The sequence below is a fragment of the Chiloscyllium plagiosum genome, unplaced genomic scaffold (assembly GCF_037043375.1).
Source record: "Chiloscyllium plagiosum isolate Xiang-an unplaced genomic scaffold, Cpla_swu_hap1 HiC_scaffold_26, whole genome shotgun sequence".
Lineage (NCBI taxonomy): Eukaryota > Metazoa > Chordata > Chondrichthyes > Orectolobiformes > Hemiscylliidae > Chiloscyllium > Chiloscyllium plagiosum.
The window spans coordinates 20,893,258-20,920,003 of NW_028270164.1; the positions used below are offsets into that span (position 1 = coordinate 20,893,258).

General features: G+C 40.1%; 1 protein-coding gene across 4 annotated transcripts in view; it reads right to left on the bottom strand.

The window, feature by feature from the left end:
- Positions 1-481: 481 nt before the first annotated feature.
- LOC122563152 (uncharacterized) overlaps positions 482-26,746 on the bottom strand; it is a 62,436-nt gene continuing 36,171 nt past the window's right edge. For 2 of the 4 annotated variants that reach the window (XM_043716621.2, XM_043716622.2), the window contains 4 exons: positions 19,751-19,863; positions 15,611-15,704; positions 5,645-7,943; positions 482-2,054 (listed from right to left, as the gene is read on the bottom strand). In XM_043716621.2, coding sequence (XP_043572556.2) covers positions 1,952-2,054; positions 5,645-7,943; positions 15,611-15,704; positions 19,751-19,863 — 2,609 coding nt within the window. In that variant the 3' untranslated portion in view covers positions 482-1,951. Of the gene's footprint in view, positions 2,055-5,644; positions 7,944-15,610; positions 15,705-19,750; positions 19,864-20,918; positions 21,044-26,746 lie in introns of all 4 variants that reach the window. The other 2 variants (XM_087973547.1, XM_043716623.2) reach the window with 2 other exon arrangements.

A 26,746-nucleotide genomic window follows, 5' to 3' on the forward strand; every position in this document is an offset into this window, starting at 1 on the left:
GGTGAGAATGTATTTCCACTAGTGGGGGAAATCTCAAACTGGAGAATAAGGGGACACTCATTTAAAGCTGAGATGCAAAGGAATTTCTTCTCAGAAGTGAGTGAATGTTTGAGTTCTCTATTCCAGAGAGTTGAGGACGCTCGAGCACTGAAAGTATGTAAAGAGGAGTTGGATGGACTTTTGAAATATTAAAGAGTTTAGGGCGATGCTGAACAAGCATGAAAGAGAAGTTGAGACAAGTAGTAGAACAGCTAAAATACTTTAAATGAATGGGAGGGTTGATGGGTTGAATGGCCAATTGCTCCTATTTCTTAAGTTCTTATGCATGTTTTCAAAATGGTTTTAATAAATTAATATATTAATATATTAAAAATTAATATATTTACTCTCCAACTGAAAATCTGAATCATTACATTTGCAAATATTAAACAGAAATGTACAGTTGATTTAGTGCATTTTCAAAATGGCATGGTGACACTGATTTGTACAAGATTAACATTTATTGATTTCTTGAGGTATAGCATCAGCTTTTCCTGTTGAGAAACCACCAAACATATAAGCATCTTTATCATAGATGTTGGTGTACATATTATAGAAAGGAAATGCAGCATTGAGGTAATGAATATTATACATGGATACTTCTACAATATAATCTTACTTAAATTCACACTAGATTACATTTTGACCTTTATCCAAAATAGACCAGTTAAATAAAAATGTTTCATTTCAAGTCAAAGTCACTATACAAATCAAAATACAGAAACACAGGGCAACCCTTTTCCCCTCTCTGTCTCCCTGATTTGGTAAAGAAGTTTCATTGTGATTTTTAAATTTATACAACATAGAGATTACATGCGGATGGTGTCGGCAGATTGAGTTAAGTATGGATTGTGTAATAAGTGCAATTTTTCACATCAACCATTAATAAATGCCATAAATGTCAGTATTTCATTAAAATATATAAAATACTTTAAAACTTTTACTCTGGGGAAGAAACATACAATGCATGTTAACATACATCTATTGGGAAAATAATTCAAAATTGAAAATATAATTAAATATTTTTACAGGACATTCTCTGTATTTGGTTAAGATTTTTGATTAAGACAGGCTTATAGAATGTGTACACAGTTATGTAAAAAAAATAATTTTCCTTATACTCCCATGATTACGATTACTGCAGCATAAGCTCATTGTTTAATCTGCATGTTACAAGATAATGTGCTAGAACCATGCTGAGATATTACAGAAGGAGCCTTTGTATTATGCAACATGCAGAAGAATGATGTCTTTCAGAAAGATTGTTCAAAAAAGGCATATCTCTTAAAAGCATTTTTACCATGTTTTACACAAAGATACACACAATATAAACAAGCTATTGCTGGTAAAAGGCTTCTTCAGAATGTGTCACAAATGCAAAGCGTATGTACACACCAAGTGCTGATAAACTCAAATAAGTAGGGTGAAATTTGGATGTTCAGAAATATCTCCTTGGGGAATGTTAATAAAGTCAGTGTGAAAGATTTTGTTTTCATTCATTCATGGGATGAGGGCATCACTGGCTTGGCCAGCATTTATTGCCCTAATTTCCCAGAGGGCAGTTGAAAGTCAACCACATTGCTTGAGTCTGGAGTCGCATAGGCTAGATAAGAATGGCAGTTTCCTCCCCTAAAGGACATTAGTGAACCAGATGGGTTTTTCTAACAATTCGCAATGGATTCATGGTTACCATTAGACTCTTAATTCCAGATAGTTATAAATTCAAATTCTACCATCTGCTGTGACAGGATTCCAACCCAGGTCCCCAGAACATTACCCGGGTCTCTACGTTAACAATCCAGTGATAATACCACTTGGCCACTGCCTCTCCTCATTCTCTGACATTAATTAGGTGATACCTACAATATTTGGAGTCCGTGGAAAATCGTTTTGGTTCAAAAAGAGCAGATCTTCATTTAGTTGTTGGAGGGTATACCACAGTTATTGGTTGCTTTGTACCAGGCCGGATAGTGAAGGTCCGCCCATAAGATTGTGGATGTTGTGCATTCTGAGAGCTGGAAAAGAGTAGGAAGATTCATAAAAGTTGTTTTACTTTGTAAATGTAACAATTTAAAACCACAAGATAACTACAAACTCAGTAATATTCTGAGATCAAATTCCCAGTTAATAGCAATGCTTTACTACTGCCTAATCTGTGCTCACTGACCTCACTTCCCTTCAATACCAAGAAGTCGTGGAATCATAGAATCTTTACAGTGCAGAAAGAGGTCATTCAGCCCATTGAGTCTGTACCAACCCTCCAGAAAGCATCTCATCCAGACCCACCACCTCCCCTGCATTCAATTCTGCTGTAAGTTCAGTGGTTCTGACTGAATATTGAACTACTATAAACCGATCAATAATGCAACAATACATCAATAATGCAACAATACAAAACTTGAAGTAAATATTTCATTTGATTTACCTCTTGTATAATATTATTTACTTTTCTAAAATTCTAGATAATTTTAGACAACAAATATCATTGCAGGTGTAAGATAGAACATTTAAATTATATATATAATGTTTTAATATATAATATTAAAAATCACGCAGCACCAGTTTATAGTACTATAACCTGGTGTTGTGTGATTTTTAACTTTGTCCACCCCAGTCCAACACCGGCTCCTCCAAACTATTAATATATAATTCAAAGTTTGTGAGAAGATTTATAGCTTGGGTGCTCGCTGTTGTGGTTCTGTTCGCCGAGCTGGGAATTTGTGTTGCAGACGTTTCGTCCCCTGTCTAGGTGACATCCTCAGTGCTTGGGAGCCTCCTGTGAAGCACTTCTGTGATCTTTCCTCCGGAATTTGTAGTGATTTGAATCTGCCGCTTCCGGTTGTCAGTTCCAGCTGGCAGTTGCAGTGGTCGGTATATTGGGTCCAGATTGATGTGCTTATTGATTGAATCTGTGGTTGAGTACCATGCCTCTAGGAATTCCCTGGCTGTTCTCTGTTTGGCTTGTCCTATAATAGTAGTGTTGTCCCAGTCGAATTCATGTTGCTTGTCATCTGGGTGTGTGGCTACTAAGGATAGCTGGTCGTGTCGTTTCGTGGCTAGTTGGTGTTCATGGATGCAGATCATTAGCTGTCTTCCTGTTTGTCCCATGTAGTGTTTTGTACAGTCCTTGCATGGGATTTTGTACACTACATTGGTTTTGCTCATGCTGGGTATCAGGTCCTTCGTTCTGGTGAGTTGTTGTCTTAGAGTGGCTGTTGGTTTGTGTGCTGTTGTGAGTCCTAGTGATCGCAGTAGTCTGGCTGTCAGTTCGGAAATGCTCTTGATGTATGGTAGTGTGGCTAGTCCTTTGGGTTGTGGCATGTCCTCGTTCCGTTGTCTTTCCCTTAGGCATCTGTTGATGAAATTGCGGGGGTATCCGTTTTTGGCGAATACATTGTAATGTAAGAAATAGGGAACACACACTAGAACATCAATGCCACACTCACAGGAATCCGATTCACTAGAGAGGAAGAAAAGGACAACCAACTCCCATTCCTAGACGTGATGGTATAGAGAACACCGAACAGAGAATTCACCACAAAGGTATACAGGAAAGCCACACACACAGACCAAGTCCTAAACTATGAAAGCAACCATCCCAACACACACAAAAGAAGTTGCATCAAGACACTATTCAAAAGAGCCACAACACACTGCAGTACACCAGAACTGCAAAAAGAGGAAGAAGAACATCTCTACAATGTATTCGCCAAAAACTGATACCCCCGCAATTTCATCAACAGATACCTAAGGGAAAGACAACGGAACGAGGACATGCCACAACCCAAAGGACTAGCCACACTACCATACATCAAGAACATTTCTGAACTGACAGCCAGACTACTGCGACCACTAGAACTCATAACAGCACACAAACCAACAGCCACTCTCAGACAACTCACCAGAACGAAGGACCCGATACCCAGCATGAGCAAAAGCAATGTAGTGTACAAAATCCCATGCAAGGACTGTACAAAACATTACATAGGACAAACAGGAAGACAGCTAACGATCCGCATCCATGAACACCAACTAGCCACGAAATGACACGACCAGCTATCCTTAGTAGCCACACACATAGATGACAAGCAACGTGAATTCGACTGGGACAACACTACTATTATAGAACAAGCCAAACAGAGAACAGCCAGGGAATTCCTAGAGGCATGGCACTATTCCACAGATTCAATCAATAAGCACATCGATCTGGACCCAATATACCCACCACTGCAACTGATAGATGGAACTGACAACCGGAAGCGGCAGATTCAAACCACTACAAATGCCGGAGGAAAGATCACAGAAGCGCTTCACAGGAGGTTCCCAAGCACTGAGGATGTCACCTGGACAGGGGACGAAACGTCTGCAACACAAATTCCCTGCTCGGCAAACAGAACCATAACATTAATATATAATGACAACATGGTTGTACACAGAAGACAATCAAAAGCCTAATGGAATGCTGGTCATCATATCTAGAGGACAAGAATACAGGCTATATAATGTCCTGGTTAAATTACAGCTGAAGTACTCTGGGAAATTAAGGCTGGAGAGAGTACAGGGAAACTTTACCAAAGTAAAATCTGGACTTCACTGCCTAAATACCAAGAACATTACACAAGTCAAAGTTTTAATCCCTGGAATTACGAATGTTTGATTGAAATTTTCAAAATATTGTAGAAGCAGTTACTCTAGATAGTAGGAATCCATTTCCACCAGTTGGGGAATTTAGGACTGGGAACAATGTTGAAAGATTAGTGCAATACATTTTCGGAATGAAACTAGGAAATACCTCTAATGTGCATAGGGTGGTAAATGTTTACAACACTGTCACAAATGACAAGTAATATTGTTAAATTTAAATCTGAGATTATTATTACCAACAGCTATTGAGTGATTTGGGGCAAAATTGGTTAAACAAAGTGACAGATTAGCCATGATCTCACTGAATACAGTGAGAGGTCTTGAGAGGTTAAGTGGCCTAATCCTGTTGCTAAATTCCTTTTATTCCATAAGCAACATAGTCAGAAACAAAACCAGAAATTGCTGGGAAAACTCAGCATGTGGCAACATCTGTGGAGAGAAAGCAGAAATTAATGTTTTGCATCCAGTGACCCTTCCTCAGAACATAATCAGAGATGAACAAGTTGGTGATTAAAAGACTTGCATTTAAATTTTACATTTTGTAACCACAGAGCAACTCAAAGCATTCTGCTCCCAATGAAGTATTTGCAAAGTGCAATCATTGTTGTAATGTATAAAATGGACAGCAAATTGTCACAATCATCAGTGTGATAATGATGAGGTAATGTTTTTGCATTGTTGAAAGAGAAATACTGGTCAGGATGCTCTTTTACACAGTACTATGGGATCTTTTTATATCCACTTGAGTGGTTAGATAAAGTCTTGGCATTACATCTCATCTGAAAAATGGAATTTAACGCAGTCCTCCTGCAGCAATGCAGCATCATCTGTATTAGGACTTGAACAATTAGTAAAATAGAGAATGGAATTAAATGGTTTATACAGAACTCTAATTGTTTATATAAGCTGTTTAAGAACTTTGCTCCCCAAGAGGATTACTCCAGCACAGATTTGAACTCACCTTTTGGCTGTAACATCAGAATTGTCTGTGCTCAAGGCTTGCACTTTTGACTGCAGTTCATTAATTACTTTATTCTTCATTACCAGTTTGTTTGTTGATGGTACCATTTCTGTCTGCTGATCTTCCATCTTGGGTATATTTTTTTCATATGATTTAGGCATTAAAGGGGAATAACTGTGCGGATCTGAAACATGCTTTGAATTTTGATATTTTCCAGGACCCCCATTCACAACAGTGCTATTGATAAATGTGGGCTTTTCTGCAATCGCTGGCTTTTGCCGAACAATGTTTGTTTTGACAGGAAGCGACGAAGTGTTTACTGGCAACTTGCTAATGGAATGAGTATTTTTATTGTTAAGATTTTTATGGTGATTAAATGTAAAATGGTCAGGATCCTGCAGACAAAGCCCTTTCTTGTCAGAATTGGCAGAGGGATGATTGTCAATCTCAGATTCAACGTGCACTGTTCTTTCTGGTTGAGCAGAATAACTTTCATTATGGTTAGAAAATTCAAGTGGAGGTGGCAGAAGTTCAAATGAGGGTTCTTCAATCTCTTCATCACTAAAGCATGGTGGAGGTGGGATCAGAAGTAAAGACATGTCATCATCATTTTGAGAGTCTTCTGGTTCTGCAGTTTCTCGTGATGCAGAGTGGGATGAAGGTTTTGACCAATCTAGACTCTTTCTGGTGCTGTTCAGAGGACTGATGAGGTCACCTCCCTGCTTGTTCCATGCTGAACTATCTTCTTCAGCAGGTGATATCAAAGAACGATCCTTGTAATTAGCTATTGGTGTGATATGGATTGTATTTGAATTTGTTGACTGAATGAACCGAGTGCCTCCCAAGGATAAGTTAGCCGTTTCTGAAGATGCTTTGTGAGCTCTTTTGTTTTTACTAGAATCTCGCTGTTTTGCAGCCATGAGAAGTGCCAGTGGTGAACGTGGATCTATATTCTGCTCTGGGCTAGGCAGAGTTTGTTCTGGAGGAAAATCTGGAATCTCTGCTGTTAATGTGGTTGGTTTCTCAACTGGTTTCAAGGATTGAAGATCTAACGTAACATTTTCTGAGGAACTCTGGTTTTCAAAATCTCTGATCACAGTGGATTTTATCTTGTCTCCTGCTCTGTGGTTCCCATTTTTTATTTCAGAATCAATGTTCGAAATGGTTGAATGGGCCAAGTTTTGATTGCTGTTAGAATCATGAGGTTGATTTAAACTGCTCTGCCGAAGTTCCATGCTGTTGCTCCAGTTCTTTTCTTTCTCATCCTCTGTGCAACGGTCCATAGAGGAACCTGAAAGTATTCCTTTGTATTGGGTTGATTTAGATTGTTGTAGCAATAGATTGTTCTTACGAACTGGCTTCTGTGGTTTAGGAGGAACATGATCTATTTGTACCTTATTCATTCTTGGATGCTCAGTGCTTTCATTTGTGTTCATGTGCATGGAAGCAGTGTGATTAATCTCCCCAGTGTGGTCCATTGTATACTGGTCAGCATCTCTCATAACTATCATGGACTTGCTTTTATTTTGCCAGTCAGAACTTGACCTGTTTTCTGATCTGTTAACGGGTTCTGAAGATCCAAAAAGCTTTGCTGTTGCTTTCGGATTGAAAGTTGATGCAACTTGAGGTTGTGAAATCACTTCAGGAGATTCTGCCATATACAAAGACTGATTATCGGAAACTAACTTTTGTGAAGCATTCGGGAAGAATTTGAAAGAAGACAGTGTCTCCCTTTCAGGCTTGACATGAAAATGATTGTGTTGTATCAACTCTCTTTGTGGAGGAGGTGGTGGTGACTTTTTAGGCTGTTTAATATGATTGTATTTTGAAACATTATTTTGCAGAGGTGAGTTGAGAGAATAATCATCAGGTGGAAGAAAGGGGGGAGGGGCAGGAGGTCTTGTTGTACTGGATGGGGAAGATGCTTTTGAGAACAAATCAGTCTTTGGGAAAGATTTGTGAGGTGCCATTGCTGGAGGCAGTGGAGGAATCATATTTGGAGGTAGAGGAGGTGGAGAAAAGGTTGTTTCAGGAGGTTGGTAGTTTGGAATAAATTTTTGTTGTAATGTCATGTTTAAAGGTAGTGCTGGTGGTGGAGGAGGAGCCATCTGAGGAGGTGGTGGGATAGTCACTTCATAAGGCAAATAGGTCATTTGTGGATTTTGATAAATACTTTGAGTTGGAGGTGGTGGAGGAGCCATTGGAGGAGGTGGTGGAATGCAGTCATCTTCCAGCATGCTGATATTCTGCCCATAGTTTCCAACATTAGGTTTGTTGTTGCTCACTTTTACATCACTGCCTACAAAATGAAAACATAATAAATTAGTTCAAATTTATCTTTTGCAATAGAGTATAAAGTGCTTCAGAAACATGGGATTTATGGGGTAAAATCTTTGTTTCAGTCTTCCTCAGATATTCATAGAATGCCTACTGTATAGAAATAGGGCATTTGGCAAACTCCACACAGACAGTCACCAAAGGCCGGAATTGAATCCGAGTCCCTGGCACTGTGAGGCAGCAGTGCTAACCACTGAGCCACCATGTCACTATTCTCCTGATCTTTTTTCTCAAGATCGACGATAACTGCATTGCTGCTCCCTGTTCTCACCCGAAGTGGGAAGACTTAGTCAATTTTGTTTCTAAATAATTGGATTTTGTCTGCTACATTCCCAGTACATAGATGTCTTCTGTTCACAATATTGCCTATGCCTCTCTCATCCTCCACTATTAAAGGAAAGAAATAGACTCTTCAACTTAATTGGTCTGTCAGACATTAAATTCCTCTCAAACAAAAGCAAAATGCTGCACATGCTGGAAATCTGAAACAAACACAGAGAATACAGAAGACACTCAGTTGGTCTGACAGCATCTGTGGAGAGAAACAGAGTTGACATTTTGAGTCAGGTATGACACCTCTTCAGAATCGGGATTAGTCTTCAACTTATTCAAGGGGTCTGCATTGGTTTAGAGGGCCTGCTCATTGTTCCCTTTAAGCTGTACAGTTATGTATCAATCACGGTTTAGATTTCTGGTTCTGGAAGTCTCTGCCATACAGAAACCTCACAGACCCAAGCAGCCGGGAAGAAAATTACAGGAAATGTTGATCCTGGTACCTTTACTCAGGGCACAGTCTGCACATAGTCCAGGGGTCTGACCACAATCAGTCATCAGCTTGGGATGCCCAGTGTCAAGCGATCTGTCTGACTGCAGTCCACGGATTGGGCAATGCTCCGTCCTGCAGGCACAACAGCAGCAGGCAGGGGAATGGTGTTCTGTCAGTCAGAAAGCTGCAAGGACAACGGTCAAGGGTTTGGTCAGTCATGTTTAGCTTGTGAAGTAATTCCGAGGTCTGTGACAATTAAACTCCATCATCGATTATTAAGGCAAAGCCTTATTGGAGGGAAGCAAGTTGATCACTGCCAAAAGGAATGTGGGAGTCAAGGATGTGAGGAAGGAAGCAGAGACATTTATGCAAGTGGGAACAAGGATGGTCACAGAGAGAAATTCAACGTGTATGGGCAGGAATGCCGAACAGCTTTGGAGAGCATTATACTCTACCAGAGGAGATGTTATTGGCAGCGACAACCACTGTGGCCTCTACAAAGGGATTGTAGAGGAGCAGGGTGGCATCATTAAAGTCTAATGTTTGGATTCAGGGGGCAGTGAGGACAGTGAAGGCAAAGTTCAATGTAGTGTGTCTCCACAGGAGTGGAAATGGGCTGCAAGGGTTGTGCCAGGTTATAGGGAGAAGGGGGTGATGATATCTGGAAACCCTGCTTTGTGCTGAAAGTGTTGACTGTGAGCTGTGTTTCCATGGAGGAACCCCAACTCCTTTGTATTGGGCCTATTTAGATTGTTGTAGCAATAGATTGTTCATACAAGCTGACTTCTGTGATTTAGGAAGAACATTATCTTAGAACCTTAGAACATTAATACTTAGATGCTCAGTGCTTTCATTTGTGTTCCTTTTACTCCATAAGCAACATAGTCAGAAACAAAACCAGCATCATAGCTGCATTATGCAACTGAAAAATGGAGTACAGCACCCAGGGTGGGGGTAAATCAGTGTCACTATAATGGGTGAAAGTTAGGACATTGCAGGGGCAAATACATGAAGCATAGGTTTGCAAACTCCAGCTGCTTGTCATTAGCAATCATTTGTTCGCATGTATGCAATGCATGCAGAGTGGTTGTGCTTATGCATCAAATATTGCTCAAAGGCAGGAAGCACCATGCCATTGGTGCTGGTTAAACTACCATTGTCATCTTAGTGATGCAGAAGTTAACAGTAATATCATAAAAGGCGGTGAATGCTGGGCAACAGTCCCCATCATTGTGGAAGTTCCAAGAAGGCTGTGGGATAAGGGGAACAGAGAGGCATTACAAGTCAACTAAATATGATGAAAGAACCTACTGAATGCAATGGAGAGTGGGATGGCTGTGGTGGATCTAAGATGGAACAAGCATCGGAGCGCAGCAAGCACTTTTTCCTTCTGCCAAGTTGGTGCACACACTGTGAACTGGATCACAGTAGAACGGATAACTGAAGATCCAGTTCTGCAGCTTGGAGTGGTCTACACAACTGGAGCAGGCAATGAAGCAATGCGATAGATGTTGAGAGCTGGGGACATGACAGCAGTTGCCTGAGGAGAAGGATGAGGAATTGGAGTGGGAAGAATGTCTGTTTGTGGATGGCAGAGCTCAGCTGCCATAGGCATTACAAGACAAACAGGATCTGATTGACATCTGGCCCTGCCTGGTTTCCAGGTACCACCCGCACCCCTTACACGTCCCTTTAACCTTGCACTATCCTGACAGCCTATTGCCGCACACCCCTCCCCCTCCTGTGGAGACAGTAGATGATAGCTGGATGCAGAAACCCATCATAGGCAATCAAGGTCAAGAGGCATTGTAGGTGTATCCTATAGTCCATGTTTGTTTCCTTCGTGTTCCCTTTAGTTGTCCATCAATAAAAACTTATGTTTATCTGTATGAAATGTTTCCCTACTGATTAAGTACAAGATAATGGGTGACCACTGGGAATTGAGTAAGTACTGTGGTCTCAGGGAGAGTCTTCAGAAGCATTGTAGCTTACAACAGGTTAGCTGTGTGGACCTGGTGGTTAAACAGTGACTAGGGTGAGAAAATGAAGTTGCTTGTGCAAGGGAGTGTCAGCCATGCCAACTATATGCCATGGTCAACATGGCCTTGTGGCTGCGATGCCATTACAGTGCCAGTGAGGGGGAAACACCAGATTGCCAACACTTATTCAGTTGCACAGCAGCCTCCTAACGATCGAGCAAGGGAGGCTGATTTTTCAGCAGCTACTCACTGAATAGTGACATGTCCTGGGAACAGCTTGTAGTAAGATGGGGATGGCATCAGATATTATATTAATTCACAGGATGAGGGCACCGATGGCAAGACCACCATTTATTGCCCATCAAGGAGGGCAGTCAATCACATTGCTGTGTGTCTGGAGTCACATGTAGGTCCGACCAGATAAGAATGGCATTTTCCTTCCCTGAAGGATTTTAGTGAACCAGATGGGTTTTTCCAACAATCGGCAATGGTTTCAAGGTCTCAGACTCTTAATTCCAGAGTTTTATTCAACTCATCTACCATGACAGGATTTGAACCTGGATCCTGGGAAAATTACCTAGGTCTCTGGATTTATGGTCCAATGATAATACCCCTAGGTCACTGCCTCCCAAATGTGAGAAACCCCATCGGGGTGGGGGAGGTGCTTATTGAGGGATATTTGGTAAGATAAGGTGAGAAACCTTACTGGGCTTCCCAGCAAATACCCCTCCAAAATATTCAACACTATTTGCACTCAGCCATAAAACAAAAGCTAGATATTGAAAATGCTCAGCAGATCAGGCAGCATCTGAGGAGAGAGAAACAGAGTTCATGGGCTGAATCTTTTGTCGCAAGTAATTGATCCTGATTATTGCCACACTTGCAGATTTAATTTTATTACATTTGGACATAATTATTTTTGAATATCATTCTGCAATGGTGAGCAGTTCCCGTGCCCAATCTAAAGCTCCGTTCCCTGTCTTCACTAAACAAGTCTAACCCCTCTTTCTTCATTTGTCATGGTTAACTGTTTCATTCACTTATACTTATTTAAATTATTTTCACTGATGGGAGAAAGTGAGGACTGTAGATGCTGGAGATCAGTGTTGAGTGTGTAGTTCTGGAAAAGCACAGCAGGTCAGGCAGTATCTACCTAACACATTTTCAGCTACCTTCCCCCCAAACCCCCATCCCCCTCCCATTTTTCTCTTAGCCCCCTGGCCCACAAGCCTCATTCCTGATGAAGGGCTTATGCCCGAAACGTCGATTCTCCTGCTCCTCGTATGGTGCCTGACCTGCTGTGCATTTCCATCACTACATTCTTGACCTATTTTCACTGATACCTTACTGAATACCTGGAACAACTTATTACAGATTTTTCTGTTCCCTCCATTTCCTATTTCCTATTCCTATTTCGACCAAGGCAACCGAAACATTAGATTACATTACATTACTGTGTGGAAACAGGCCCTTCGGCCCAACAAGTCCACACCGACCCGCCGAAGCGCAACCCACCCATACCCCTACATTTACCCCTTACCTAACACTACGGGCAATTTAGCATGGCCAATTCACCTGACCTGCACATCTTTGGACTGTGGGAGGAAACCGGAGCACCCGGAGGAAACCCACGCAGACACGGGGAGAATGTACAAACTCCACACAGTCGGGAGTTGAACCCAGGTCTCTGGCGCTGTGAGGCAACAGTGCTAACCACTGTGCCACCATGCCGCCCACCTGCTGCTACTGTCCACAGATTCCTTGCCCAAATTCATTTATGCTTGTCCAAGGACAATTCAAGCCCAGGCCCATCCTGGGTTGTTCCTTCTGGCATGTACAGGGCACAGGAAAATCAGAAAAGGTTGCTACTTGTCAAACGTAGGCACTTTTCCAGCTGCTGACAATGATCGGCAGCCAAATGTTCTGATCCTATAGTAAAGTACTGGATAGACATAAATAAAGTTCCCAAAACCATTAGAGAGTCGTTACACGGTGGCTCAGTGGTTAGCACTGCTGCCTTACCGTGCCAGTGACCTGGGTTCGATTCCAATCTCGGGTGACTGACTGTTGGGAGTTTGCACATTCTCCCAGGTGCTCCTGTTCCCTCCCACAGTCCAAAGGTATGCAGGTTAGGAGGATTGGCCATGCTACATTGCCCCATAGTAGCCAGGGATGTACAGGCTAGGTGGGTTAGCCATGGTAAATGCGGGGATACAGAGATAGGGTGGGGGACCGGGTCTGGGTGGGATGCTCTTCGGTGCTGACCCGATAGGCCAATTGGCCTCATTCTCCACTGTAGAGATTCTATGATTCTCTACATCTCCTGGTGCCAATGTAGACTGCAATAATCCAACAGAGATTTGGTGCTACGTCCAAGGTGAATTTTACTTTTCTGGCTGTCTCTGTGCAGAAGTGCCCAGTTAACAATCCAGAAAATGAGATGGGAGGCAGGAAACCCACATCCAGTCTCATTTAAAGCAAACAGAAACAAAATTTGCTGGAGAAACTCAGCAGTTCTGGCAGCATCCGTGGACAGAGAGCAGAGTTAAATTTTCACATCCTGTGAGCCTTGTTCAAGAGTTCTGAAGAACAGTCACAGGACTCGAAACATTAACTCTGCTTTCCCTCCATAGATGCTACCAGACCTACTGAATGTCTCCGGCAATTTCTGTTTTTGTTTGTTTCAGATCTGAAGCATCCGCAGTTCTTTGCGTTATTCCAGACTCGTTTAAGTGGCTCAGTCAAGCCAGAGGTCACTGTGTCTGTTGACAAGATCTGAACCTGTTCCTGACCCTCTACAAAGTACAGCCATGGAAATCACCAAAACAATAAAAAGACCATGTCCACTCTTCATTACCTTTGTGTCAGGATGGAGTCTGTAAGGGGGAGGGTGCAGTCAAGCAACACATAAATAATCTCATTCGCTTCCTAGATCTAAATCTTTGAATTATGTCTCATTATTAAAACTCTGATTAGTCGAAACAGCTTGACATCAAGTTAAAATCTCATCATTTTCCAGATCATTTCAATTTTCCAAAACAGGAATCAAATTGGTTTCCCTGAACTGCTCTATTTCAGGAACCATAGAAACTTCCTGGGCCAAGGTCACTCAACAGAACAGTGCATTGTCATAATTAGTAGGTTTTTAGTCTTCTTGGATGAGGAGCCAGATTATTTGATTTTTCTTTAAGTAAAATCACTTGCATTAAGCATTTGTTTTACTTTGTATACAACTGTCAGATCTTTCATTTGAATATTTTATCTGTATTTATTGACAAGAGGTTCTTTTATCATGATTTGGAGATGCCAGTGTTGGACTGGGGTGGACAAAGTTAAAAATCAAACACCAGGTTATAGTCCAACAGGTTTAATTGGAAGCACACTAGCTAGTGTACTTCCAATTAAACCTGTTGGACTATAACCTGGTGTTGTGTGATCTTTAACTTTGTTTTATCATGGTACTTAAATTATATTTGCCGTAGCAAAAAACAATTTGCTTATATTAATTCCACTTAAGCAAAACAGTTTGTGAAAATACATGATCCAATATAAGTTTGCCTGGTTTCCACTGTATGTACTCCGTGATGTTTAACCTAGTTCAACAACAGAAACAAAAATAGAATTTTTTTCCTGGTGTTCTCTGAAGTCACAAATGTCATTTGAAGGTTCCCTACTTTAAGCAAAAAAGGACTGTGACATTTCCAAGTGTGAGAACGCTGGTTCACAGGGATGTTACAGAATTCAGCGCAAACAAACAAATCACCATGCACAGGAAGAAAGTCTACTTTTACTGCCAATTATCCCACCCCAGTTCTCTTTTGCAACTGCTTTCCAGTACCTCACCAAGCGACTACATTATTAATCTTCCAATCTTGAAGTGCCAGCAATCCATTTACCTGCAGGGTCACTAAAAGTGAGGCAGCCCACTTCACATGGACAATGATCAATAAGGTGAGCTTCCCCAGCTTACCATTGACTCCAAGCGATGTCTTTGGGAAGATATACTAAAGAGCGTGAAATTACAAAGGAACAAACTAGAACAAGTGAAAAACAATGGACAATATATAAAATGACTCAAGTGCGAACCATATCCTACTGTTAGAATAAACGATTAAATTAATCAAAATAAAATAATCACATGAATTCTTATCTGAAATAGATACTTATCAAAGTCCAAGATTACAAAAGCCTTTTTTTCAGGCTCCTGAAATATGATCCAGGGTTTGCATTACAAGTGCATTTGCATCTAGGGTGATCAGAAGTTCACATTTTACCAGGACACTCCTGGTTTTCTCATTAAATGTGTTGGTGCGCTGACAATTTCCTAAAAATAACTCATCATCGCAGTTTTCACCTTTTCCCTTTTTGTAAATATATAAATCGGCACTGGGTTGAGTGGTGGTGGGGGGGGGGGGGGGGGGCGGTGGGGGGAAGGACGAGAAGATTTGTGTTAAATTTCATCCTCCTCCCTGTAAGGAGCTATCACATTGTATTACATGCACAGGCCTGGATCTCACCCCCAGCAGCCCTTTCACGTTTCAAAAAAGTTGTCATTAGCTTTTTGGTGTCAAATTATCTAGGAGTTCTGAGGAAGGTCAATTCAACCCAAAATGTTAACTCTGATTTCTCTCCACAGATGCAGCCAGACCTGCTGAGCTTTTCCAGCAATTTCTGCTTTTGTTACCATTACTTGCAAAACCAAATCAAATAATATTTCAGTACACAACTGCTGAAAATGTGAGTTTGAAATGATATTATTTTTTAAATGGCTTAAATAGAATTGTTGAGATAGTCAAAGTTTTTTCATCAATTATTTCCCCAGTGATGGATTGAATCAAATCAGTGTCATGCAAACAATGTCGAACATTTCAATTCAAATTATACCTGCAATTAAAGATGTTCTTGGAATCTTAGAAAGCAATGCCTGATCTGGCAGAATCGGAGTTGGCACAGCAAGCTTTGGACGTTCTTGGAAAGGCTGGAAAGAAAAATTAATTCATTTGTTTCTTGTTTATATGTTGAATGATTGTTCTTATAGATACTGCACATTTGAAACTACACAAGTTCTGAAACACCCATTGTCTCTCAACAATACAGTGTAGTTTACAGTTCAATAGAAGTACAGGAGAAATTATTTCTGTTTCATGTATTTCCTTTTTTTCAGTTTAGAAAATTGTGCCATGAAGTCAAAATAAATTATAATCAGCTAGCCAATGTGATCCCATCAGTTTCCTAATGGGTGGGTTAGGTTAAAACTGAAAAACTGAGTGCACCATGAACACAAAACTTTTGAGGTGAACTGAAAGCCTTATTATTAATACCCTGGAAAGGAATTTGGTTTTCTCTTCCATCTCCTGTTAATGTTTCAATGTGTGATCATCAGAAACCCCACAGAAATTGCACAAACACCTAACTGTACCATTTTTCTGTGCGGCATAGAGAACCATTGTAAAATCAACAGAAACTTTACTGACCCACATTTAACATTGAACACAAAATTCATCTCAAAAGTTTGGATAATTAATTGATGAACAGGCCACATGAATGATAGTTTAACCTCCTTCTTTCATTGCCATATTTAATGAGAGACATTCTTTCCTGTTTTTCTGTGGACAATCGCATGATATAGATCTGGTTGGTAAATCAAGCAAATGATGCAATGAACATTTTTTCCATTTTTAAATTTGTTGGTAATACTCCATCTGCTTGAGTTTACACTTGCAGCACATGTATGCATATTAATCAGAGATATTCTTTAGTTCTTTCCATATTCCAGTAAGACGAGTTTGAACAGAAGGTAGCCACTTGGTTCCCTGTGGCTCTCCTCAAATAGCCGTCAATTAATTATCTATGTTTCTCCATATTGCTATCATTTTATATTCCAAATATGTGTACATATATATATTTCTCAAAACTCACTTTCCAAATATATATTTGCTTTACAAGATTCTACTTCCATTGCCCTTTCAGTGTAAGTTAAAAGTCCTACGTTCTCATTTTAATTCTTTTCATGATTGGCTTAAAATTCATGCCCTCATTACCAATTTAGTTAATATAACTGCTTTTTCCCTCCTTATCTTCCAAAATTCTTCATAAATCTGAACATTTCTATGTGTTCAGTAACCTTCCATGATTCATTTTGAATGCATTTGAACTGCAAATAAAAAAACATAAAATAAACTCTCTGTATAGCATTTTAAAAATGTTTTTATTCTATTTAACCAAATCCCTGCTGTGACCTGTGACATTTCATTTACTAACACAAGATACAGCCAAAAAAGGGCCAGTTGTTCATTACATGGGCTTTTTTGGGGGATCCTGTATTGAAACATATTGTACATTAGAGAACCAAACAATTCACAGTGCCCTCCACAGAGCATCAAACCCACACCAACAGGATGAGCCTATGCATTTTCTTAATAAGAACATTAATGAGCACCACAGAGGCTGAGCCAGGACTTGTCAACTAGAGTACTGAATACCAAATCTATAACAAAAAGCGAAACAAGAAGAAAAATGGAATTAAGAGATTAAAGGAAAGATTTAAAAATGTATATCTTTCTTACCTAACAATAATTAAAGTCTGAAAGAATGAACTGATAAAAATTAATCCTCAGTGCAAGTGAAGTGCTTATCTATCGGACAAGTACAACAACGTTATTGCTGTTGAATGGTTTGGAATGCTGAGCCAGATATATACCATTACTGTGCAACCTTTGAAAGAATTGTCCATCTCTGACAGCAGCCAGGATCATCTAAGAAATGGCGGCAAATGACAGATTGTCATAAATTCTTAGATTACTTAGATTACTTACAGTGTGGAAACAGGCCCTTCAGCCCAACAAGTCCACACCGCCCCGCCGAAGCGCAACCAACCCATACTCCTACGTTTACCCCTTACCTAACACTACGGGCAATTTAGCATGGCCAATTCACCTGGCCTGCACATCTTTGGACTGTGGGAGGAAACCGGAGCACCCGGAGGAAACCCACACAGACACAGGGAGAATGTGCAAACTCCACACAGTCAGTCGCCGGAGGCGGGAATTGAACCCGGGTCTCTGGCGCTGTGAGGCAGCAGTGCTAACCACTGTGCCACCGACCTTATGTGTGGTGTATTTTTCCAGGGCTGAAAATGTGTTGCTGGAAAAGCGCAGCAGGTCAGGCAGCATCCAAGGAACAGGAGAATCGACGTTTCGGGCATAAGCCCTTCTTCAGGATTTTTCCAGGACCTTCTAAGCCCAGAATTAACTGGCACATTTATTGCAGCAGTTCAAGAAGGTAGCTCACCATCCCCTTCTTCAGGGCAACTAGAGACAGGCAGTAAATGCTGGTTCCATCAGTGATGCCCAGGTCCCACAGTTGAATTTAATAAAAAGTCTGTCAGGAAACTCCGTTGGAGTGAAGTAGAATCAGAAGATTTAGGATGTAGGTTTGCTCGCTGAGCTGTAGGTTCGATATCCAGACGTTTCATTACCTGGCTAGGTAACCTCATCAATGGCGACCTCCAAGTGAAGCGAAGCTGTTGTCTCCTGTTTCTATTTATATCTTTCTCCTGGATGGGGTTCCTGGGGTTTGTGGTGATGTCATTTCCTGTTCGTTTTCTGAGGGATTGATAGATGGCATCTAGATCGATGTGTTTGTTTATGGCATTGTGGTTGGTGTGCCAGGCCTCTAGGAATTCTCTGGCATGTCTTTGCTTAGCCTGTCCCAGGATAGATGTGTTGTCCCAGTCGAAATGGTGGTTTTTTTCATCCGCGTGTAGGGCTAAGAGGGAGAGAGGGTCGTGTCTTTTTGTGGCTAGCTGGTGTTCCTGTATCCTGGTGGCTAACTTTCTTCCTGTTTATCCTACGTAGTGTTTGTGGCAGTCCTTGCATGGAATTTTGTAGATGATGTTGGTTTTGTCCATGGGTTGTACTGGGTCTTTAAAGCTCAGCGAGCAAACCTACATCCTAAACCTCAACCTGAGCTACAAACCTTCACAAACCTTGCAGAATCAGAAGACATGACATACCCCCTTTTTAATGATATTCACTAGTATATGGTAAATTTTGTGAATAAATGAGTCAATGGGAAGGATGGAGTTGGGTTGGGTGGTTAGGGAAGGAGGATTGTTCAGTTGTGGAGTAACCCAATAGTTTGATTGGGTTTTAATCAGTGTAACATTTCCTAGGGACCTATGCAGATAAGTAGTGTGGAAATATTTGAAATCTCCAAATTAAACAGTCAGAGATATTTGCTGAGGGTCTGGGGTAGCAGGGAAATTACCCATTAGAAGTTGGAACTCTTCAGACAATTCCTACAGAGATCTGCATGTCAAGACTTCCACTGGTTCCTGGTGTGCATTTGGTACGCACCCGTCCAATCCCTGACAATCCTGAGAGCAGAAAGGCTGGCCAGCAACTTCTTGATTTCTGCACTTGACTGCACATAATGCGATCACCAGAAGTTGTGATGATTTCCCTCTAAATAATGATGAACACCATCAACGTGACTATTAATTCTGCCACAAAATCTATCCCAATTTTTTTTAAACTTGTGCAACCCATATTAAAAATGGTTAACTTTAGTCTGAGACCACAAATACATTCAGCCATAGACAACCATTCTAAATAAGTTTGGAATTTCTTCTGTGTGCCTTGTATTATCTGTTTTGTCCTAAATGAACTATCCAAAGCCTCAAAGACAATTGTACTTAGATCCCAAGTTCAGTTGACAGTTTATTCTAAACATTTTGGTTCAATTACAGCTAAGAAAAAGGGATTATTAATTTGTACACTACAAATAACACCTTTACAGGCAAAATTCTGTCATAATAGCAACTATAACCATATTTTTATTGAAAGACATATTAGTTATGGAAATTTAATGGGGATTATCTATTTTCATTTAAGGCAAACTTTAATATTTTTGTCATCCCAATGAACATCAGGGTGTTAAGCTGGTGCAGATGCTCTTTTTTGACAATAAAGTTTTGCCTTGACACTGAACTATTATAAGAAACAAACTAAAGTCAAACATTACAATGGCCAGCTTGACAGTCGGCCGTTGTTTCACTTTTGCCGTTCCAGAGTCCATGACTGAACTTATCGCTCCTTTATTGTATGCCGTAGCTGCTAGGATCTCATCGAGGTTATCTGGAAGCAAACACAATTTGAAACTCAATCAATGCAATTTAAAGAACGAAAAGAGACTGAAATTTAAATTAATTCTGAAAAACGTCAGCTTCACATTCATAGTGATTCCTGTACAAATTAAATTGAGGATAACCTGTGCTTATATAACACCATTACAGAGAAACGATCCAAGAGGTTTCATAGCTGTATCTTTCCAAACATGTGAGGAAATCAAAAAGCATAGACAGAGCGAAAAGTTTTTAAGAGGGCTTTAAAAGATTTTAGAAAGGAACTGCAGAGTTATGGGGTCTATGCAGTAAATGTGCATTTGTTAAAGGTGGAGGAGTGGCCACAGTGAGACAAGTTGAGAACTGGACAGACTGTACAGCAGAGAAGTTACAAAGATAGCAGGGAGGAGCTAGTCCACAGCAGTCTTTAAACAGAAGGATGAAACCTTCCAATTTTGTGAATCAAATCAGGATGGCAATGAACTTAATGAATGGCAGAGCAGGCTCAAAGGGCAGAGTTGCCTACTCTTGTCCCTTGTTCGTTTGTCATATGTTGTTGGTATATTTAAGTTGGGGGTGACTAGAAATTAATGTAGGTCAATAAAGCCAGTAGTCACAGATCTGCGAAATGTGGAGCTAAATCTTATCATATTTTGACTAAATATCTGTTTTATTGAGTTTCATGAAAGATTTCTCTCTGTGAGACCCAGCAAAGTTTTGTACACTACTGTCCCAAACTTGTCTCATTAACTTACTATCCCACCACTTTTGTGTCCCTCATTCAATGCTAGCTGGATTCTACCACATGCTGTAACCAAAAGAACTCCCCACCAGAGGGATATTCTGGAATTGACCGACATGCTTGAAGCCGGCACTATCTTTGCACCCCAGCCATGCACCTAATCAAGCATTGGCGGACATGAATTGCCCTTCCCTGTCAATGTAGTGGCACAGCAGCCATAACCCAATGCAGCACACACAGCATAGAAGCAGCATGCCAGCATGGTTGACAATTCCCTACTCATACAACTGCACATTCCCACACTGTGAAAGAACCAGGCCACACACCTCACCAGTCCACAGCCACATCCCATCTTACAATCCTCTAAAGTCACTGGTACTCTGTCCCCACTGCCGACTGGAGTTCAGTATTTCATCATTGTTGACTGTTGAGCCATCACAGACAGGAAAGCCTTCAAACAATGCAGAACATTAACTTTTATTTACAGAACCCGGAAGTCAACAGAAATCAAACAAACAGAGGTGCATCCCCTGATACCAGGGAAATGGCAACAATGAATTTCTATTTAAAAAATTCACTGGCGACAAGTAGATGATTGGTCTGTGGAATGATGACCAGTTGTCAATGACAAAGACCTTCTGCCTACCAACAACTGTGTGTTTTGCTGAACAGCTTGTCGTTGTGAATGAGATGGTGAGAAGCCTCTGGATCTCTGGAAAGAAAGGTGCTGTGTTTGTGTCTGCTGTAAAAAAAAACCTTAAGTCTGAAGGAAGCCAGCTTATTTTCCCTCATCAATTATTGTAAGCTGTTACTTTTAATCAATAAGCCAAAATGTTTAGAACTTGTGAACCAGTCACTCTATGCCTTCAGCAGGCAGGACAAAGAACCTGGAGAAAACAGAACTCTCTGAACAGCAAACACTGTCAAGCGAAAAGGATCATATCAATGAAGCCTGTGGACAGGGACCATTGAACTAGCTTCCCAGTTTTCCCTCCATCCATAACACCAAATTTTTTTGTGTCTCAGTAAATGTGCTTAGGGAGTTTTATAAGGGGGTTAGAGTTTAAATAGTAGAGTTATATGTTGATGGTTGATAAGTATTTACCTGTAGCTAAAACCTATTTATTTCTAGTAATTCTTGTTACTTGCAGAAACTGGATTCACGTTTTATACCAGCCTGGTATAAAAGATGCATAAATTGGGGAAATGTGTTCACTTTTATTGAATCAATAACTTTTGTGATGACTCCAAGAATAACGCAACTTGATTTGCAGTGCACTACCCCAGTTAGTTTTGACTGAGGAAAAGTTGCAAAGGTTGTTAATTTAAATATACATGCATTAAAACCTTGCTAAAAGTCCAGTCTGTTCACTGAGATTCTCAGGCAGTCATCTCTCTAATGCACTTTGATTGTTGCAAGGAAGCAGTGAGACTGAAAAATCTAATCTATCTTGGATTCATCGTAGCCTCTGCACACTGATTCCTGGCAAACGTCCTAAATAAGATGGACACCGTGAAATTGTATGTGATGCCAGATACGAAGTTGCAAATAAAGCCTTTCATGGTAATGCATTGAGTAGAGTTTGAAGAAGAAATATTGGCTGGGACACTGGAAGAACACACTGCTCTGTCAAAACGTAAATGAAGCTTTTAAGTCTACCTGACCAGACAGGATCGCTATTAAATATCACATCTGAAAGACACCATCAAAGATAATGTATCATGCATCTTTATGGTAATGGCCTATCAACATTAATCACAGGAAAACATTTGCTCTTAATCAGTTGTTCCATATTCTACACATTCAACATAATTAATCATGTCATTATAACAGATCGGAAGCCCAAAGTCCTTATGGACATATTAAATTTTTAATTCTAACAAATTCCTTTTAAAAGATGTCTCCTAAAGCTAAAAAATGACTGCAGATTTTAAATCAGTGACTGGCACAGTCCTGCATGAACCGAAGGAATGTCACATCTACAAAGTGGAAGAACCCTCCAACAGGGTTCAAATTCCACCTGTTCCTGATGTGTGTAATCATACCTCTGAACAGGTGGATTAGAAAAATAGGTTACATTTAAAAAAAAAACAGGGAAACTAAAGTGGAAGCGATAATGAAATGCTGACTATGTAACACCCTCTAGACAGAAAGCCATCTCCTGCAATCATGTTTGTGGTTGTACCTTTGCAGGGATATTCAAAAAAGGGGTTAATATTTGACTGCAACCACTAGTCTATGTGTTAGTAGCCTGACAATGACTGTTCAACTTCCACTATCAATGCTACTGATATTATCCCATGTAATGGCCACTGTCTTATGCTATCTATCTCCATGACAATTTAGAGTGATCTCTGTATCTTCTTTCAAACATATATTGTTTTTTGAACTCACTTCTTATTCCTAATCTGTGTGTATATGTGTAGTTTTTTTTACATTTACTAGTAAACTCACATTTGTTAAGTCAAGAAAGCTTGGTTAAATTGGCCCCTTTAAAATAAATTAATTTGGTCTGCTAAAAACAGTATCCACAAAGGAAGTGATACTTTTTAAACTAACTTTGTGATCAGCTGAGTTAGCAGATGAATAAAAAAACGGGAGCCAATTCATCCCTTCTCCCTGGGACCTTAGCAAAATGAGGTAGATGCAGATTGTAGATGTACATTAGATTACTTACAGTGTGGAAACAGGCCCTTCGGCCCAACAAGTCCACACCAACCCTCCAAAGAGCAACCCACCCAGACCCTTTCCCCTACATTTACCCCTTCATCTAACACTAGACAGGTATCCTGTCTAGAGCTGTAACAAATTGGAGAAAACTGTCCTGGAACAGAACATAACACTCACTAGCAAGAGTTGCAAATAAAGATCAGGATTAAGTGGATTTTTTTGAGAACAGGAATTTTACACCATAACTGTAAAAAAAACCTGAATAATGCCTTTTTGGAGGAGAAATCAAGACAACAATAAAATCAAACGCAACTTCCTCCCTAATAACTCTGCAGATTCACCTACAGCACATGTAACAAAGCTGGTTAAGATGGCAGTTCACCACCACTTTCTCACTTTGGGATGGGTAATAAATGCTAGCATGAAAGAATACATATTTTAAAAAAGGAAAGCCATTGCTGGAGAAGGAACTCAATACTGATAGAATCCGACAAAAGGATTTTAAAAATCAGCGAGACTGATGTCAAGGAAATGAAGTCTGACTGGAGTTAAATGGCTCAATGTAACTCAACAACGCATAACCCAGAAAAGTGGGGGAACTCCAAGAGCTCGGTTAGGAAAGCTGTCACAATACAAGCAAGAAGTTCAATGATAATTTACAGTCATTATCTGGATTAGTCTTCGTTCCAACTTTCAACTGAAACTGGACAATACAAACTTATGTCACAGCTCATAAATACCAGTTTCATTTGCAGCTCTGTCATGCTTTGTGATAAAGTTAGTAAGCCAGCAGGAAACAACTTTTACAAATACATAACACCATATTACTATTGACAGTAACAAGCCTGTTTTGCATTTTCAGAAAAGCACAAACATTATGCTATAGATAATAATCAATGTATAGCTACACAGAACCATTTTCATCCAATCATTGAGACCACATAAATCACAAGTCTGCTTAAACTTCTTCTTAATTATATTGAAGTAGATGACATGACATTCAACAATCACAACTCTAATCACAATTAATTTCACTTTGATCCATTTATCGCCAAAATCCTTGAGATCTTTACATGCTTCCAGTTCTGCTTTCTTGTCAATTTTCATTCACTCCGTGGCTGATCATGCTTTCAGCTGCGATTTAATGACACAACCACTGGTGGGGCAAGTCCAAACAATAACTTCAGTTTATTTTTAAGAAATCAGTACATTGAAGGAAAAAGATTAAATCTGCAATCCAACATTTTAAAAAATATAAACAAAAAAGAAATAAAAGGTATTTTAATTGGTGACACTGAAAGAATGTGAGAAAGAACTTCAGGTATCAAGGTACCTGTACCTTGCTGCTGATGGGTAGTGGAAGCAGAGATGATTAATGATTTCAAAGGGAATTTGAATTGGCACTTGGAAGAGGTAAGTCTGCGTGTCCATAGCAATAAAGAATCTTTTAAAACTCACAGGTAGTAGAATGGTTTTGGGGAGCCACGGGGCAAGCCAACTGACACAGAATACCTAGACTCAGGACTTGCTCTAGTAAGCCTGGTATTGATATGGCTGGTGCAGTTTAGTTTCTGGTCAATGATGACACCAGAATGGTGGTGTTCGGGAAATGGAGAGGGTCTCAATACAACTACTCAAGAATGGAGGAGTCTCAAAAATTCAAGAACCAATAGAAACATCAAACTGCTGGAAAGGTTAGAATGGCATTTAGAAATTTGACAGCCACCTCAAATAATAGAAAATAAGAGGAAGTTTCAATGGGAAGTAAGAAACCAATAGTGGTCAATATGAAATATATGAAGAAATAATCAAAGTATTAGCACTGGAAGCTTTAGTAAACATTAACTTAGTTTCTGCCTAGTTAACATAGTCCAATTTTGTGTGCCACTGTTATATTATACCTACAGGTGAGCAAACAAGATGGTGGTAACTGCTTTGCCTATTCCAGTTCCCTATTCATGTCAAATAACTCAGAATGTCATCAAAATATGAAGCATGAAAATAAAATGAACAATTATGAAATAAATTGCAGGAAAGTTAATTCTCTTCACTGACCATTTTGTGAAAAGCAATATTTAGAGGTCATTAGTTTGTTCTCACGTAAATGCGTCCAAATAAGTATTTTGGATCACTGTTGAAAACTAATTTTGTTTCAATTGATTAGGAGAAATTATTCCCTGCAAACAATTCTGCATTGAGCAATTTATATTTTTGAAGTAATTGTCCAGGGGCCAATATCCAATCACCAAGTCACCCTTTATTTACCAGTGCACAGTACACTGGCTGCAACCAGCCAACTAGGAGTCAGACCCCCCCCCCCCCCCCCGAACTGAGGAGATTCTAAATTCCATTTATATTTCTTTAAATTCAATTTCCACTACCAGGAAGAAAGGAATCACCAGGGTGGCCAGTGACAAGCAGTGTCCTTTTCAGAGGGCAATGCTGCATGATCAGACAGTGAAGAGGAGGGCAGGAAGACAGTGAGGTCTGCAGATGCTGGAGCTCAGAGTTGAGTGTGTGTTATTGGAAATGCACAGCAGGTCAGGCAGCATCTGAGGAGCAGGAAAATAATACACTCCACTCCCTGCGGTGCCCACTTTTCCCTGAAAATCTCGAGTTTGTTGGTGGACACCACGTGCTCCTTCTTCAGGGACACCCGGGCTCTAAAATTCCATTTATATTGGTCAGCCAGGGCTCCCTGATTGACCCAGGTTAACAACCCAATCAAAGATCTCATAGTCAACAAGACCACCTGGTTCTAATCACTACAATTTTAACAGGGAAAAGAAATGTCAATTCTCAGACTTCACCATGGATTCAAGGAGAGGGATGTTTAATGTAATTAACTGACTTATAAAGTACATAAGGTATTGTAGCTTATTGACAGAGTTTTGTTATTGAGAAATCCTTGCATTGCTTGTATTTGTATCCAGGCTTGATACTTTGAATAATGCTGATAATGGAAAGGGCTAGTTTTAAAGAAACAAAGGAACTATGGTCATCTAATTAGCCACTCGAGTCTGTAACACTATTAAATGAGATTCAAGCTGATCTGAGATCTAATTCAATAGTCTCACCTTTGCTCCTTTTCTTAACATCATTGGATACAAAAAATCTATCAAGCTTACATTTAAAATTAACAACCAGTTCAGCATCCACTATCATTTGTGGAAGGAGTTACAAAGATTTACCACTCAACTGTGCAAGTCCTTGTTAATTTTACTCCTTAAAGGTCTGCCTTTAATTCTTAGTCTGTATCCCTTAGTCTTAAACTCCTCAAATAGGGGAAATAATGCCTCTCTCTCTAATCTCTTAATATGTCTTAAAATTTTAAGCAAATCACCTTAGTTTTCTAAATTCCAGAGAATGTAATCCTCTTTTGTGGACCCTCTCCTTGTAATTTACCCTTTAAACTCCTGGTATTACTCAGGTAAAATAGCTCTTTTGGTGTAGCAATAGTGTCCCTAACTCTGAGCCAAAAGG